Source organism: Bos mutus, chromosome 16, assembly GCF_027580195.1.
Source record: "Bos mutus isolate GX-2022 chromosome 16, NWIPB_WYAK_1.1, whole genome shotgun sequence".
Classification (NCBI taxonomy): domain Eukaryota; kingdom Metazoa; phylum Chordata; class Mammalia; order Artiodactyla; family Bovidae; genus Bos; species Bos mutus.
In genome coordinates, this window is record NC_091632.1 from 25,203,920 (window position 1) to 25,223,272 (window position 19,353).

The 19,353-nt window shown below is 38.9% G+C and overlaps 1 protein-coding gene across 1 annotated transcript in view; it reads right to left on the reverse strand.

Moving 5' to 3' along the window:
- TDRD5 (tudor domain containing 5) overlaps positions 1 to 19,353 on the reverse strand; it is a 79,951-nt gene that overhangs the window by 4,666 nt on the left and 55,932 nt on the right. Inside the window, exons 11-16 of the mRNA XM_070384448.1 lie at positions 13,126 to 13,326; positions 12,473 to 12,631; positions 8,161 to 8,325; positions 5,152 to 5,334; positions 4,193 to 4,336; positions 423 to 603 (exon numbers count right to left, since the gene is read on the reverse strand). Coding sequence (XP_070240549.1) covers positions 423 to 603; positions 4,193 to 4,336; positions 5,152 to 5,334; positions 8,161 to 8,325; positions 12,473 to 12,631; positions 13,126 to 13,326 — 1,033 coding nt within the window. The remainder of the gene's footprint in view (positions 1 to 422; positions 604 to 4,192; positions 4,337 to 5,151; positions 5,335 to 8,160; positions 8,326 to 12,472; positions 12,632 to 13,125; positions 13,327 to 19,353) is intronic.

The window sequence follows — 19,353 nt, forward strand, 5'->3', positions numbered from 1 at the left end:
TGAAAGAAGGCAGCCATAAAAACTACATACTATGATTTCCTTTATATGAAATTCTGGAAAGCCAATGAGATGAGGAGTAAGAGGGAATCACTGCAAAGACACATGAAGCTTTTCAGACTGACAAACATGTTATCATAATTGCAATGCTGCCTACAGGACTGTACACATCTGTCAGAACTCACAGAATTTCATACTTAAAAGCTGGCAAACTTTAAGGTGCGTAAACCTGACCATCTCCCCAAACTGCAGAAAAAAAGAAAAGTGGCAAAGTAAAAAGGAAGAACTAAGTCCAAAAAAATAACACAAGGATTTGAGACAAATGCTAACGTTTATAATTTTTCAAGTTATGTTCTGAAAAATATAAATCAAGATTTTCAGCAACACGGCAAACCACTGCATCTGTCAACTGCCTGTGAACCTACCTGACCCAGAATTGACCAATGTGGGAGTTGAGGACAGCTGAATTTGCTTTGGTGGAGTCTGAATGTTGCTAGGCTCAAACTGGCTGCCTTCTGCTGACTGCTGTGACTGGATAAGAGAGATGTAGAACTCCTCCAGTTCGGGCAACGCAGGAGAATCTGAGGCACTCTTGACATTTGATTGCTACAGAATTGGGGAAAAAGCATTAAAAGTCACTGTTAATTTAACAGTAAGAACTGTTTTGTTTCCTCATTTATATACAAAAGAATATTTTCATATCATAAATAAAACTCCTTACTTTTAAGAGTCTAGATACTCTCTGGAAAACAAGTTCTTCTCTAACTGAGGGACCATGAATTTAAGAAGTGTTTACTGAACACGTATTATGAGCAAACCTGGTACTCAGGACTGCTATGCACAGCCAGGGGAAAATGGCAGGAAACGGAGAGAAATAGCATGCACTGAGCACTCAGTGTCAGGCACAGTGCCGGGCAGTTGGCACATGTTTCTTCACTGAAACATCAAAACATTCTTCTAGTTTAGGTGTCATTGTGTCTTCTGTATTATGGCTTTTCTCACTTAGCAGAATGCTTTTTGCAAGAGGAGGAGCAAGTTATCCAGTGTCAACCAGTAAGGGACAGGCAGAGATGCAAACTCAGGCTTGCCTATGCACTCTCTGCTCCATCACACCACCTCCAGTAGATACGATCCCTGTCCCTGAAGAACTCATGGTTCTCAGCTAGGGAAACAGAACCTGGCCTCTGGGTGCCTGTGGAGGAGGCATTAATTGCATCTGCAGCATCAACAACACGCTAGGAGAACACAACGGCTTTAAAGGAAGGCTCCTCAGGAGAAATGACAAAACGGAATACTAAGAACCAAGGTTTGAGAGGAAAAGATGGAATCCCCAAACAAAGCCTCAATTTGGGCTAAAGTGAATGAAGTGCCAAGTTTTAATCGATGGATCCTATATCTTCCTACAGAGCATTGCTGAAATAGTTACAGTCCAGGGTGACTCAGAGCATTTATCTTCTAACTGGCATTAGAAGATAAAGTGACGGCAACGGGCATTAACACAACTAGGTGGGCCTCCTTCAGTTCAGTCCAGTCGCTCAGTCGTGTCTGACTCTTTGCGACCCCATGAATCACAGCACGCCAGGCCTCCCTGGCCATCACCAACTCTCGGGCCTCATTAGGAGCTGCCATAATAAACCCACATAAGTGGCTTAGGGTCTGGGGATCTGCCTAGAGTAAACTGAAACAAAAATTATACGAATAGAAAATGTAGCTTTATATGTTCTTTAGACTGGTGTGTTAAGACATTCAATATCAGCTGGCTTTCCTTTTCTCTTCCATGACAAAAAACCCTGTTCATTTTTAAACATGGCAGGCAAGGATATGGCTTATATAATTACATTATATACAAATGGCTGTGCTTCTTTTTGTGGGCAGCAAAAATGAAATCTCCTAAAGCCCACATAGTTACCTTACCATATAATATGCTACTTCAGGAAAGCAAAGACCTGGATTCAAATTTTTGCTTAATTTATGCAATTTCACACGTGTGCTTTAGTTACCCTTTAAGTTTATTCTCTCTTAAAATGAAGCTTCGATGATAATTAAACATTAATATGATAAGCTTTTATGGCTGGAAAGATCATTAGTCAAAATCAGTTTTTGCAGATGGATACACTAAGGCCCCAAAAGGGAACTTCCTCAAACTTGTGGTAAAGATTAAGCTCTAAATTATAGAATTCCCAGGCAAGTGTTTTTACACTAAGCCCTGCTGACTATTTTTAGCAATGTGTGAAAGTATGTGTTAATTGCTCAGTTGTGTCCGACTCTTTCCAACCCCATGGACTGTAGCCCACCAGGCTCCTCTATCCATGGAGTTCTCCAGGCAAGAATACTGGAGTGGGTTACCATTCCCTTCAGTCAAAATCAGAAATAGTTTTCTAAAAGCTGTATCTGTTTCCTTTCCTGATAAATATGATTTTGAAGAAAGACAAATTGCTAAAACACATTTAAGATGCATTCTGACACTTTTTCACTCTGAAAAAAAGAAAAGAACATAGGTGAATGCCTACTAAATTTGTATGCCACTATGAAAGCAAGTACCTGTGGTCAGTTTAAGCACCTAAGTAAAAAGTTAAGAGCAGTTTAGAGCGCTGCTGTTCAAAGTGTGATTCACCACCAAGCAGCATCAGCATCACCTGTAAGCTTTTAAACATGGAGAACTTTAGTCCCCAGCCCAGATCTGCTCAATCAGAATCTACAGTCTCACAAGGTTCTCAGGTGATCACTATGAACACTGTAGTTCAAGATGCATTGCTCTGCCAGATTCTCGCTCTATAGTTATCAATGAAAAACTCCTTCACCGTTGTCTGAAAATATACCCTTATGGAACCAGAGGTTAGTGGCAACTTCCAAGAAATATGTTCATGATTTATAAAACATTAACATATGTAATCAAAAGCACAGCCCCAAACCACAATAACATAAAACTTCATGCCCACTAGGATGGCTATAATTTAAAAAATTAGATAACAACAAGTGTTGGCAAAGATGTGGACCAAATTTGAACACTCTTAGATTGCTGGTGGGAATATAAAATGGTGCAACTGTTTGGAACAGTCTGGCAGTTCCTCCAAATACTAAACATAGAGTTACCACGTGTGTGTGTGTGTGTGTGTGTGCGCGCGCGCACGCACGCGTGTGCACGCTTAGTTGCTTCAGTCATGACCTACTCTTCATGACCCCATGGACTGTAGCCCACCAGGCTCCTCTGTCCATGGGATTTCCCAGGCAAGAATATTGGAGGAGGTAGCCATTCCTCTCTCCAGGAGATCCTCCCAACCCAGGATCAAACCCACATCTCCTGTGTCTCCTACACTGCTGGTGTATTCTTTACTGCTGAGCCACTGGGGGTGGGGGGAGTGAGCCTAGATTTATTACCACAGAACCTAGTAATTCAACTCTCGGGTATATACCTAAGAAAACTGAAAACATACATCCACGTAGAAACACATACACACGTCACAGCAGCATTATTCATAATAGCAGAAAAGCAGAAATAACTCAAATGTTCATCAGCTGATGCATGGATAAACAAAACAAAAAACTTTATCTTAAAACTAAATCTGTGCTTTAAGAAACCTACATTTACAGAACAGACTGTTTTATGTAATACAGCATACTTTATCAATAATCTCATGCAAAGTAATCACATTCTGCAGAAAATATATCACTTAGAAGGTTCATCGTCCACCACTCTGCTTTTTTAACAAGTCTAGACATGAAGTCCTTCATTTTCAGTGTACTGCACAAAAGTACAGAGACCATTAGCCAAATTTCATGATTCACACAAGTTGTCCTTCTATTTTCAGGATGCTCATAAAATATTTGAGAAACACAAAACAAATGGATTTTATTCCAGGGTTAGTGCTTTCCACTAAGGCAACAAAAAAGAAAAAACCAGCCTAGATGATTGGGCAGATACAGAACTTAAAATGTATGGCTAAGTGAAAATACTTGTTTTTCTCTATCCCTAATGTTTAATCAATCTTCTAATTCTAGGCTCAGAATTTTCTTCTGGAGAGATGAATAACTACAGTAAGATAACTGAAATTAATTTTTAAATAAACATACATTTTTACATATATGTAGTCTACCAAATGCTGAGAGAGGGATCATTCACCAGAATCTCACCTTCTAAAACTGAAAGCACTTCCTCATAAAAAACTTGTCACAGTAATACTCATTAGACACTTACCTTTTGAATCCTGGTGGTGTCAATATGTTTTTCCTGAGCACCCAGTCCTTCTGGTATTTGAACTTCTACTTTCATTCCATTCACAAGGCCTGAAGGCTGCCATGAATCATCCCATATATCTTTGGGTGTAGAAAAACACCAATCCTACAGAGAAAAAAAAATACTGCAACACTAAACGGAGATACAGTGCCACGTGATTCCTATGGAGGATAACCTGGGCAAGGTAAAGGCAAGGAGATAGTGTATACTAACTGAACAAGAAAAGATATTAACTTTCTAATATCAATGTGAGTTTTCCCTCTTGCTTTACTGGTCCATACCCAACACACTGAATTCCTCTGAATACACAGATCTCATAAAAATAAGTATGGTGCTGTTTGCAGTATCATCTTGAATACATTTTTCATGGCTAGATGATTTTTATAATCATTCAGTATTAAAATGGCACAAATAACAAGCAGAAACTTAAGTGTTGATGTATCTTCTTCCTGGTAGCCAATGGGAAATTAATTAAAATTTATTTATTATTTTTTAAAATTTAATTTTATTTTTAAACTTTACATAATTGTATTAGTTTTGCCAAATTGTAGGGTCCAATATTAGTACATACACTCAGATTCAGACATTATAAGGTTAGCACAACAAAAATTAAATTAGGGAAAACACTCTATTTCTAGTTTCTAAGACCTTGACTAGGTGCCAAAGATAAAACAAAAATCATAATAACTGATAGGGTAGATAGACACAATATGTCCAGTTTATTCTGCCATTTCATCCTGTCTCCATCCCTAACACTGTCTTCTTTGCAGGGAGGGAGGGGCCAGGAAATGCATTCTTCTGAATCACTGTCTGAGAAATCCGCATGAAATGCAGTATGTACAGCTTTTCTGAGGCTTGGACAATTACATTGACAGTTCCTTTTTCAGTAATTTTTCTTTATGTTTTCCCAAGGATCTAACCTTCTGTGGTATTTCTTTACATGATGGATATGGTTTCTTTCCACCAAGGCTTGAGGTAAATAAGTGGGAGGCAGCATCACTTTCTTTTCCCATTTTAGCCTGCAAAGGTAACCAGTTCTCATCCCAAATATCATCACCTATGGTTACTGACTCCAGGTATGGCATTCCAGTGGGGATCTCATCCTAAGTGATGAGAAAAAAAAAATTTAATTTAGAAAAACTAAATTAATTAATTAATTAGAAAAACTTTAATTTATTGTTCCTATATGAATACATTTTGAAATTTAGGTTTACAATTTTTCCTGACTCTGGGTAAAGATGGCAGTTTCAATATACAATTCATTACGTTCTCCCCTTCTGACACAGCACCAAAATAAAATAGATTCAAGGTATAAACTTACAGTCAAAGAGAAATAAGAGGGGAAAACATCACCTATGTTCTGGATACAGGAAATCAGACAAGGGACAACTTATTAAGTAGTCCTGAGAAAGTGGAATCCTGAGCTTTTAGGAGGAAAATCTGAGAAGCAACCCAAACTTATACCATAAATACTGCAAAAATTCAGGAACTACTCCTATGAAGTTTTTTTTAGAATTGAGGGTATAAAGTGAGAATGAAAACAAGAGCCACTCATTTAATGTCAGCTCATGAGGCTCAATACCAGAAAAACAAACAACCCCATCAAAAAGTGGGCAGAAGACCTAAACAGACATTTCTCCAAAAAAGACAAGACATATGGCTAATGAACACATGAAAAGATGTTCAACGTTGCTCATTATTAGAGAAACGCAAATCAAAACTACAGTGAGGCATCACACTCGTCAGAATGGCCATTATCAAAAAGTCTACAAGGGTTCAGCATCAGTTTTACAAGAAATGTTAAAGTGACTTCTTAAAGCAGAAAAGATCACAACTAGACATATAAAAATTATAGGAAAAATCTCAATGTGTAAAAGCAAACATATGGTAAAGGTAACAGATCAACTACTTATAAAGCTAGTAGGAAAGTTGAAAGTAAAATTGTCTGTATCTACAATAAGTAGTTAAGAGATACCTAAAACAAAAAGATGTAAGATATGACATCAAAAAATATTTTAAAATTCAATAGAGAAAGCATAGTCTTTCCAACAAATAGCACTAAAACCACTGAAAATCCATAACCTTAACCTAAATCTCACCCCTTATACTAAAATTAAATCAAGATGTTTTGAAACACAGTACATAAAAGAAAAAAAAAAAACTGATGTACTTTTTCAAGATTAAAAACCTTTCCTATATGAAAGATACCATTAAGAGAATGAAGCTACAAGTGGGAGAAAATATTTGAAAATCACAAATCTGACAAAGGGCTATCCAGAACATATAAAGAATACTCAAAACCCAAAAGTAAGAAAACAAACAACTCATTCAATCATTCAAAAAATGGGCAAAAGACTTTAACAGGCATTTCACCAAGAAATACACGTGGATGGCAAATGAGCACTGAAAAGATGGTCAATATCACAGTCATTAGGGAAATGCAGATTAGAACCACACTGTGATACTACTACTGCACACCTATGAAAATGGTTAAAAATTCCTGACAATATCAAGTGCTCATAAGATATGGAGCAACTGGAACTCATATACTGCTGGCAGGAATACAAAACGGTACAGCCAGTCTGGAAAAATCTGGCATACATTTACCACATGAGCCAGCAATCCGACTCTTGATTATGTTTATTAAAATGCCTATACATGAATATTTATAAAAGATCTATTCATACCAAAATATAGAAGATCAATTCATACATTAAATAACCATAATGTCTTCAATGGATGCATGGATATACAAACTGTGGTACATCCATACCATACTACTCATCATCAACAGAAATGAACTCCTGGTACATGCAATGATTTAAATGAAGGTACTATGCTGAATCAAAGACGCTTCTATTGGGAAGTTACATATCACATGATTCCACTTAATTGACAGTCCTGAAAAGGTAAAATTATGGTGACGGGAAACATAAATGCTTGCTAGGGGATTAGGGATTTGGGGAGATGTGATTATAAAGGAGTAGCATTAGGGAGTTTTTTCAGATGATGGAACCATTCTGCATCCTGACTATGGTGGTGGTTACATAAATCTATACATGTATTAAAATTGATAGGACAGTACTCTGAGTACAAAGTCAATTGTTTACTGTATATTCACTTGGAAAGAAGTATTAACACCAGAGAAAATAAAAGTTATGCAGGAAAGGAAAACTTGACATCACATATTACTTGACTGTATATAGCATTTACAGAGTCACAATAACAAAATATTGAATGAATGGTGATCTAATGGAAAGTTCGATATATTAGTAAGATGATGAGAGAACAGACAGGGTATTTTTGTCTGGGGTGGGGGACAAGAGATGAAACAGAACTAAACCTTCATCTCTCATGCTGGGAAGGCCATACATGCTGAAAAATAAGGCAATAACAATATAAGGATGCAATTTAATGAAAGAAATAGAGACATATTCCAAAGGAAGACGTTAAAAGAAATGAAAATCGTTGCTCTGTGAAATAGGAAATGAAGGGGAAGGGGTTATGGGGAACTCTAAGCTGTGTGTACATAAACATTTGGCTGTTTTTGTTTGTTTGTTTGTTTGTTTTTTAAAAGAAAAAAGCTGTGAGCCCATGGACATTTGATTAAAAACATGTCCTCTGAAGAGAGCTGTCAAACATTTTTCTTGATGGGTCTTCCTAATACTATTTCTCAATACTACTTTCTACATCACTGTATAATTCTTCAAAATTGCCCAGAAGTCAGATATTGGCTTTTCTTTTTTGTGATTGAGGCTACATTGCTGAAACTTTGGTCTTGGTCATCACTGAAGAATTTTCAATTCATCTGTGGGAGATGCTCTGATGGCACCACAATGAATAGGGCATAAAGAGCTATTTTACTTCAGTCTCCTTCACTTATTAATTTATTAATTACATTTTTAAAAAGCTATATCCCCTTCTCCTACCTCATTTTCTTCTTTCAGATCCTTTAGCTCTGGGATGGACCACTTTGGATCTTCTTCATAGCTCTTATCTTGTATTTTCAAAGAATTTAATTTAGAATCCTTTAATGGCTCCTCTGAGGTGACTGATCCAAGGTGACTGAAAGTCTTTTCATCATTAATATCTTGCTAGTAGATAAGAAAGAGAAATTATTTTATTTTCTATAGTAACGCTGTTTCCAAAATTTACACACCTATAAATTCTGGGGGCAATTTTTCACTACGGTTCATGTATATGCAACATTATTTTCTAACTTTATGCACTGACCCTAGGTATTCCCATCCCATTAAATTAGTTCAGGCCAAGGGCTTCCCAGGTGGCGCAGTGGTAAAGAATCTGCCTGCCAATGCAGGAGACATAAGAGACATGGGTTCAATCCAGGGTCAGGAAGATCCCCTGGAGGAGGAAATGGTAAGCCACTCCAGTATTTTTTCCTGGAGAATCCCATGGACAGAGAAGCCTGTGGCTACAGTTCATTGGGTCACAAAGAGTTAGACACGACTGAGGACGCACGCAGAGGTTAACAATATTGAGTACATATTATGTAATGTGTACAGGGTAGCTCTGTGGGTATAAAGATGAATGCAACAGGGGCCCAGCTCTAAAAGAACTCAAATATAGCATGAAGATACACAATCAGATAATCACAGCACAACCCTCAGTGTAGAGCCAACACAGAGATGTCACATTGACCAAAATAATACTGGAGAAGGAAGATGTCTGAGAACATGTAATAAAGGAGATAAATCAAACTGTTAGGATGCCTAAAAGAAAAGCAAGGATTAGAGGGAATCGGGTGTATAGAGGGGCTTCCCTGCTGGCTCAGCGGTAAAGAATCTGTCTGCCAATGCAGGAGACGTGGGTTTGATCCCTGGGTTGGGAAGATCCCCTGGAGAAAGAAATGGCAACCCACTCCAGAATTCTTGCATGGAGAATCCCATGGACAGAGGAGCCTGGTGGGCTATAGTCCAAGGGGTCACAAAAGAATTGGATACGACTTCGTGACTGAACAACAACAAGGTGTATAGAGGTAGGTTTATGCGTGTATATAGCATGTTAAAATACAGGCTGGGGTACAAGAGAGAAGCTTTAGGCCTTATCTCTCTGCAGAAAAGATGTCCTTATTTCATTTTTAGGACTGAACTATGATTATTTAAAGACATCAACACAGTGATGGTAAGATATTCTAAAAACTTTTAAGGCTGAAAATTCAATTCAGTAGTTAAGAGTCAGAAAACATAACTGTTCTAATCAAGTAATAAGAATTAACAAAAATTCAGATTTCAGAAAGTTTTACAGGTTAAACAAGCCCAATTAATTTTAACTAGCTTTAAACTAAAATGAAATCTAAAATGTTGATAGTGCTTTAAACATGCAGCAATAAACATTCATACACATTTTTCAGAGTAGGTTAATCTCCCAATAGTCAAATGGTCTTTTGGAAAAACAATTTTACTGAAATATAATTGATTTACAATGTTGTGTTAGTTTCAGGTGTACAGCAAAATAGCCTTTCCTTTTTATCTTTTCTAATAATGCAAGTCCACTAACAAAACATCATTATCCCTATAATTTAAAAAGTCATATATATAAAACATACTTACAAAAAATATTTTCATATTTTATTCAAAGAATAAAGCTTTGTTATGTCCAGAAAAAATAAATTTGGGGACTCTCAAACTGAGCCTAACCTGTATTTTTAGCTCAGTACTTATTGCCATGAGGACTATGAGAGACTTTGAAGACATGTCTATTTATTTGCTCATTTGTTGAAAAGTCATTTAACTTATTACTTACTAATGTGCATCACTTTACATATATCTAAAATGGGGATCTTAAAGAAATAACCTGGTAAAGTGGTTGTGAAGATTAATTAACTAGTACGTGCAAGGACTGAAACAGCGCCTGCCACACAGCACAAGTACAGTACGTGTCCCTGTTACCTTTTTATCACGATGGTGTGATCACTCACCTAGAGTCAGACATCCTAGAGTCTGAAGTCAGGTGGGCCTTAGGAAGCATCACTACCAACAAAGCTAGTGGAGGTGATGGAATTCCAGTTGAGCTATTTCAAATCCTGAAAGATGATGCTGTGAAAGTGCTGCATTCAATATGCCAGCAAATTTGGAAAACTCAGCAGTGGCCACAGGACTGGAAAAGGTCAGTTTTCATCCCAATGCCAAAGAATGCTCAAACTACCGCACAATTGCACTCATCTCACATGCTAGCAAAGTAATGCTCAAAATTCTCCAAGCTAGGCTTCAACAGTATGTGAACCGTGAACTTCCAGATGTTCAAGCTGGTTTTAGAAAAGGCAGAAGAACCAGAGATCAAATTGCTAACATCCATTGGATCATCGAAAAAGCAAGAGAGTTCCAGAAAAACATCTACTTCTGCTTTATTGACTATGCCAAAGCCTCTGACTGTGTGGATCACAACAAACTGTGGAAAATTCTGAAAAGAGATGGGAATACCAGACCACCTGACCTGCCTCCTGAGATATGTGTATGCAGGTCAACAAGCAACAGTTAGAACTGGACATGGAACACAGACTGGTTTCAAATCAGGAAAGGAGTTCGTCCAGGCTGTATACTGTCACCCTGCTTATTTAACTTATATGCAGAGTACATGATGAGAAATGCTGGACTGGATGAAGCACAAGCTGGAATAAAGATTTCCAGGAGAACTATCAATAACCTCAGATATGCAGATGACACTACATTTATGACAGAAAGTGAAGAAGAACTAAAGAGCCCCTTGATAAAAGTGAAAGGAGAGTGAAAAGTTTGGCTTAAAACTCCACATTCAGAAAACTAAGATCCTGGCATCTGGTCCCATCACTTCATGGCAAATAGATGGGGAAACAGTGGAAACAGTGAGAGACTTTATTCTGGGGGGCTCCAAAATCACTGCAGATGGGGACTGCAGCCATGAAATTAAAAGACACTTGCTCCTTGGAAGAAAAGCTATGACCAATCTAGACAGCATATTAAAAAGCAGAGACTTTGCCAACAAAGGTCCGTCTAGTCAAAGGTATGGTTTTTCCAGTAGTCATGTATGGATGTGAGAGTTGGATCATAAAGAAAGATGAGTGCCCAAGAACTATGCTTTTGAACTGTGGTGTTGAAGAAGACTCTTGAGAGTCCCTTGAACTGCAAGGAGATCCAACCAGTCCATCCTAAAGGAGATCAGTCCTGAATATTCATTGAAAGGACTGATGCTGAAGCTGAAACTCCAATACTTTGGCCACCTGATGCGAAGAACTGAAAAGACCCTGATGCTGGGAAAGATCAAAGGCAGGAGGAGAAGTGGACGACAGAGGATGAGATGGTTGGGTGGCATCACTGACTCAATGGACATGAGTTTCCGCAAACTCTGGGAGTTGGTGATGGACAGGAAAGCCTGGCGTGCTGCAGTCCATGGGGTTGCAAAGAGTTGGACACAACTGAGCAACTGAACTGTGGTATGGAATAATACATAACAATATTATTGTTATTACTGTGGGTAGGAGTTGCCACAAGGTTTACAGAAAAAGTTAGAAATGAGAACACTTTAAGAAACATCTGAAGTGCGTAGAGGGAAGAAAAAATAGCATTTGGATCCATGCAGGTAAGGTCACAACTGCACCAAGGTGGCAGCAGAATTCAGCATATGAGAGAAATTATGCAGGAAAAAGCATGGCTGAAATGAAGGTTTAAACCAGCAAATGATGAGAGACAAGGTAACTGTTGAGATTACTGTGTAGTTTCCAAACTTCCCCAGGTTTGCAAATGCCTCAGTTTCCTCATTGCTAAAATAAGGTTAATTATAGTCACTACAACTTCCTGGTAGCTCAGCTGGTAAAGAATCTGCCTGCAATGCAGGTGACCCTGGTTCAATTCCTGGGTCGGGAAGATCCTCTGGAGAAGAGATAGGCTACCCACTCCAGTATTCTTGGGCTTTTGTGGTGGCTCAGATGGTAAAGAATCCACCTGCAATGCGGGAGACCTGGGTTTGATCCGTGGGTTGGAAAGATCCCCTGGAAGAGGCCATGGCAACCCACTTCAGTATTCCCACCTGGAGAACCTGCATGGACAGAGGAGCCTGGTGGGATACAGTCCATGGGGTTGCAAAGAGTCGGACAAGACTGAGCAACTAAGCACTACCTCACAAGCATTTTATGAGTATTAAATAATATATTAAAAGTGCCTTTTATAGTGTCTGGCATACAGTAAGTACTCATTAAATATTAACAATAATAAAAAGAATATGACAGTATTTGCAAAAACCTCTTACCAGGGTATATAAGTCACTCTCTTTTGATTGTGGACTGATCTCTCGGTCTTCATTAAAATAGTGCTGCTGGGAATGATAGCCCAGCTCTTTCAGGACAATGTCCTCAGGCGTCACACTGGATTTAGTGTATAAAGCTAAAGGGTTGAGGTCTCTGAAACCCTAGGATAAGAAAAAGGAGGAGGAAGAGTTTAGTTTCTCAGAAAAAAATGGAAACAGCACTTCATAATCCTCAAATGTTGTGGAAATGTATTATCTTCTAAAATTTAATAGAATTTTCCCCATACTGATAGTGCTTTCTAGCCACAAAAATGATCAACACCAATATTAATGTTGATGTAGACACTGTTATCAATTTGAAAATAAGAGAGTGTTGCTCTTCTCTAAGAAAACTTCAGAGAATTAAATACTTGGGAGTAAGACAGAATCCTCCATTATTTAAAATAAAAGCACTCACATTCTAAAGGACAATAAGCCAAATGTAATTTTCTGTGGTCATGTGAAAATTAAGAAAGTGCTGTGCACTCAGTAAGCCAGGCACCTCACAGATGTCTCTTAAAGAATCAATCAAATAACCTTCTGTATTAAATTCTCTTATATCTTGAAGGGTTGAGATTAAACAAAATACATTACAAAATACATTCAGACTGTTCCACCTTAGAAGGGACATTTTCTCGGCATACAATAGCATGACCCTCTGTCCTCAAAACATGGTGGAAATAGACATCTTCATTTGAGGACGTGTCACACAGGAAAATGTTCAGGATCCCATCTACATATTCATCCACTACCCCTACTAATGGCTTCAAGCCACACAACTTCTGGAACTGCAAAACAGCTCTGGATGTCCAATGTTCCTGAAATACAATCAAGATGTGAGATTCAGATGACAGATTCAAACATCAATTATAAAAACCAAACCACAAATACAAGTGAATTCCTAATGAACTAAAGATTTTAGTGGAAAAATCAAACCATGAAAACAGAATAACACATTTGAGGATATTTATGATTTGGGGATGAGAAAAGGTAGAATAAAGGAAAAATGATGAAAATGGGATTATGGGGAAAACTTATCTTAATGTGATGAAAAAATTCCATGTTTGGAAATGATTGAGTTAGATTATTGGACCAACCCTCTCACAGAAACTAAAAATTTTAGATAAAATATTTTAAAAACATGTCCAAAAAAGCATCAGAGAACGAACAAAAGAGTAACAAATTACCAGGTCAAAATTAAAGGGAAAGTGGGAACTATTTTCGTCTTAAGGTTATCTGCTAATCCAGACTAATCTGAACTTCGGTTTCAATGATGTTACAGGTCAGAGGACAGAAATTCAAGCCAGTATCCACCCATGATAGGGAGTGGAGAGGAGTTTATTAAGTTGAGTCCCTAGGGATACATGCTCAGAATAAGGCAAAAAAAGAAATAAATTAGCCTTCACATGGATTTGCAGCTCAATTTTCACACCAATTGGGTGGTACACAAATCTTCACGTTGTTCATCTGGATTAACATGGTTCTAGACTGCTAGGTGCGTGGCAGAAGAGAATGCAAATCTTTCTGGAGGCAGGCAAACTCAATCTATATTCCAACCAATTTTACAAAAAATGTTTTAAAAGTCAATGAGCAGGACATAGGCAAAGATAAAAGTATATAAAGAGACAACAAATCACAAATACAATATAACTAATACAAAACCTCAGAAACTTTAGATATCTGAATTTCCAGATGAATTACAAAACAACTGAACTTACTACACGTAAAAACAAACAAAACATGAAATTAACTTGAAAGCTTCTGCAGAGATCTGCAATCTATTAAAAATCGATCTAGCAGAATTAAAGAATCAAGAGAACTTTTAGAAAGTAAAAATATAATAATAATAATATTAGAATTAGAAATTAGAAAGTAAAAATAGAGTAATAATAACCAAAAGTAAAACCCTAATGAAAGTGAAAATGAAGTCGCTCAGTCATGTCCGACTCTTTGCGACCCCATGGACTGTGGCCTACCAGGCTCCTCCGTCTATGGGATTTTCCAGGCAAGAATACTGGAGTGGGTTGCCATTTCCTTCTCTAGGAGATCTTCCCAATCCAGGGATTGAACCCTGGTCTCCCACATTGTAAAGAGATGCTTTACCGTCTGAGCCACCAGGGAAGTCTCAAAACCCTAACGCTGCTGCTGCTAAGTTGCTTCAGTCATGTCCAACTCTGTGCGGCCCCATAGACAGCAGCCCACCAGGCTCCCCCGTCCCTGGGACTCTCCAGGCCAGAACACTGGAGTGGGTTGCCATTTCCTTCTCCAATGCAGGAAAGTGAAAAGTGAAAGTGAAGTCGCTCAGTCGTGTCTGACTTTTAGCGACCCCATGGAACTACAGCCTACCAGGCTCTTCTGTCCATGGGATTTTCCAGGCAAGAGTACTGGAGTGGGGTGCCATTACCTTCTCCCAAAACCCTAATAGGTGTATTCAATAACAGATTAGGTAGAAATAAAAAATAAACAACTATGGCTGATTCATTTTGATGTATGACAGAAAACAACAAAATTCTGTAAAGCAATTATCCTTCAATTAAAAAATAAATTTCTAAAAAATTAGTAAAGTGGAAGATAATTTAGAAAAATTACCCAGAATGCAACACCAAAGACAGAAATGTATATAGATTACAGAACAGAGGTTAAAAGATATGGCAGGTAAAGTGAGAAGGTTTAACATATTTTTAATTATGGTTCTACAAAAAGAGAGAAACAGAAGGGGGGCTATAAATATGAATATAGGGAAAAGACAGTAACTGAGGAGACAATGGCTAAGAATTAGACAGATTTAACGAAAAGTAACAATGCACAGATAAAAATTCCAATCAACCACAAAGTAGGATAAATAAGAATAAATCGACACATAAACATATTAAAACTGAAGAACACGGTTTTCAGACTTCAGAAACATGGTAGAGTAGTAAAGACTACCTTTGCCTCGCTCCTTCAATCTATATCCAGTGAAACAGCCACAACTCAAAAAACGTACTTCTGCCCAGCACAACAGGGCACTGCAGAATTCCACACATCTGCACACCCAAAGGGAGATGGACTGAAATGCACAGAGAAGCGGGGGAACTGCAGAGTCCATGCTGGCAGTCCTGGCCCTCTGGGTGAGGTAGTGAACACACAGCTGCAGAGAACCTGGGAGCCACAAGGAAGGCGGTGCACGCAACTGTGGCCACCTGACCGTTCCTGGCACCCACGGCCGCAGGCGGGAGCGGCAGCGGGGCCTGGGACCCTGTCCCTCCAGCATCTGAGAAGCCCACTACCCCACCTGCACCCCCTTCATCACCTCTCCCCACAGCAGGTCCTGTGTCTCAAGAGGAGCCCTGACACAAGGGAAGAGCCCACAATCCAGATGACAACAGCAGCTATGGCAGAAGCAAGTCAGCAAAGACCCTGGCACAAAAAGCAGTGACAAACAATGCATGGAGCCACACCTCTTACAGGGAAGGTGGAGGCTGGAAAGTGCCAACTCTCAAATACAACCAGAGGCTGCTGCTGCTGCTGCTAAGTCGCTTCAGTCGTGTCTGACTCTGTGCAACCCCATAGACGGCAGCCCACCAGGCTCCCCGGTCCCTGGGAGTCTCCAGGCAAGAGCACTGCAGTGGGTTGCCATTTCCTTCTCCAATGCATGAAAGTGAAAAGTAAAAGTAAAGTTGCTCAGTCGTGTCTGACAACCAGAGGCAGCTCAGGTAAAGAAACCAAAAACTTAAATGATTGCGCCACCTACTGGAGGAAACCGAAATCCTACTCTGTCATTCAAAACCAGCTCAGGAACACTTCATCAAACACCACCAAGACTCACAGCGACACTGTATCACAAAAAGACAATGACAATTCTCCAGAAACCAAAGTCATGGAATACTTCAATTTAACTGTTAAAGAATTCAAAATAGCTGTTGTGAAGAAATTCAATGAGCACTGAGAAAGGTAGGTTAATGAGCTCATGAATAAAATTAATGAACAGAAGGAATATTTCACCAAAGAGATTGAAACGCTAAAAAAGAAAAAAAGAAAGAAACAAACAGGACTTTGTTGGTAGTCCACTGGTTAAGAATCCACCTGCCAATGCAGGGGACGTGGATTTGATCCCTTGTCCTGGAAAATCCCACATGCTGCAAGCGCAACTAAGTCTGTGGGTCACAACTACTGAGCCTTCATGCTGCAGCCACTGCAGCCTGTGCACCCTAGAGCCCAGGCTCCTCAACAAGAGAAGCCAAGCAACGAGAAGCCCACATATTGCAACTAGAGCACAGACCACCATCTCACACCATACACACAAATTAACTCAAAATGGCTAAAGATGTAAACGTAAGTGAAAGTCACTCAGTAGTGTCCGACTCTTTGTGACCCTATGGACTATATAGTTCTGGAATTCTCCAGGCCAGAGTACTGGAGTGGGTAGTCTTTCCCTTCTCCAGGGGATCTTCCCAACCCAGGGATCACACCCAGGTCTCCCGCATTGCAGGCAGATTCTTTATCAACTGAGCTATCAGGGAAGCCCAAGACTAAATGTGAGACCTGAGACTAAATAAAGCTCCTAGAAGAAAACACAGGCAGTATGCTCTTTGACATTGGTCTTAGTAATATCTCCTTAGATATGTCTCCACAGGCAAGGAAAACAAAAGCAAAAATAAATAAAAGGGACTATACCAAGCTAAAAAGCTTTTGCACAGCAAAGGAAACTAGCAATATAACAAGACTGTCTACCAAATAGGAGAAGAAAGATTTTTGCTAATGATATATCTGATAAGAGGTTTATCCAAAACATATAAAGAACTCATACAACTCAACAATAACAAAAATAGTCTGGTTTGAAAATGGGTAAAGAAATTGAAGTGACATTTTCCAAAGACAATATACAAATGGCCAACAGGTACATGGAAAGATGCTTAACAGCACTAATTATCATGGAAATGCAAATCAAACCCACAATTTGACAGCACCTTACACCTGTAAGAATGGCGATTATCAAAAAGGTAAGAAATAGAAGTGTTGGCAATGGTGTGGAGAAAAGGGAACTCTCATATACAGTACTGGTGAGAATGTAAATTGGTGGATAGACAGAGACAGTATGCAGATTCCTCAAAAACTTAAGAACAGAACTACTATATGATCCAGCTATCTCACTTCTGGGTATTTATCCAAAGAATATGAAAACACTAATCTGAAAATATATCTGCACCTTCACGTTCTTTGGCATTATTTAAATAGCCAAGATATAAATCAAGTGAAGTGCCCATCAACAGAAGAATAAAGAAGATGTGGTATATAAATATAATGGAATACTGCTCAGCTATTAAAAAAAAAGAAAAGATGTTACCTTACCATTTGCAACAACATGGATTGAACTTGACCATTTTATGCTAAGTAAAATAAGTCAGATGGAGAAAGACATATATCACATGATTTCACTCTTGTATTTAAAAACTATTAGACAAACAAACAAAAAATAATGAACAAACCAAACACACAAATATGTACATACGGAGAACAGAGTAATGGTTATCAGAGGGGAAGGAAGGGGGGTGGGCAAAAATGGTAAAGGCGGTGGGGTCATCTGATGGAAAACAAACTTTTGGTAGTGAGTATGTGGTAGGATATATGTACACAGAAGTGGAAATACAATGTTGTACATATGAAACATAATGTTATAACTCAATGTTACCTCAATAATATAGTTTTGTTTCCTAAAGAGTAAATTTGTAAACTTCAATTTCATTAGCAGATGGTTCTAATACTATATTGAAGGCAAAAGGAGAAGAGGGTGGCAGAGGATGAAATGGTTAAATAGCATCACCGACTCAATGGACATGAATCTGAGCACACTCTGGGAGACAGAGAAAGACAGGGAAGCCTGGTGTGCTGCAGTGAGGAGCAGTGAGGCCCTGCTTAGGAGAGTGAGGCACAACTTAGCAACTGAACACCACCACAAATGGAAGCTACTGCTAAGTTATTTAAACAGACCAATATGGGATAATAAATGTGTACAGTATGTATAATTAAGAGTTCTGAGGGGGAAAAAAAACAAAATTAGGTGCATAATTACAACTACACAAATATATGTATCTATATGGATGAAAATGGCTCCTGTTCCATCCCATGCCAAACATCTTCTACAACAATGTCACTAGAGAATTCTTTAAAAAATTTATTTCTGCTTGTGGCAGTTCTCTTTAGTTGCTCCCCAGAAACTAAAGGACAGCATCCAGCATGTACACACTGCTATATTTAAAACAGATATCCAACCTAACCTAAGATAACTGAACTCTGTTCAATGTTATGTGGTAGCCTGGATGGGACGGGAGTTTGGGAGAGAATGGATACATGTATATGTATGGCTGAATCCCTTTGCTGTCCATCTGATCTATCACAACATTGTTTGTTAACTAGCTATATGCCAATACAAAATAAAACGTTTTTTAAAAATAAAGGACAATGTCCAGACTCCTGCACATGGCTGCAGGTCTCCACCTTAGCCTCCTATTTCTCTGACATCATTTGCCATGCACCAACTGCAGCACCCCACTCCAGTACTCTTGCCTGGAAAATCCCATGGACGGAGGAGCCTGGTGGGCTGCAGTCCCTGGGGTCGCTAAGAGTCGGACACGACTGAGCGACTGCACTTTCACTTTCCTGCATTGGAGAAGGAAATGGCAACCCACTCCAGTGTTCTTGCCTGGAGAATCCCAGGGACGGGGGAGCCTGGTAGGCTGCCGTCTATGGGGCCGCACAGAGTCAGACACGACTGAGGCGGCTTAGCAGCAGTGGCAGCAACTGCAGCTCATCCTCTATTACATAGCCAAACAGAACCACTTAAAACTCCTCAAATTTGAGATATT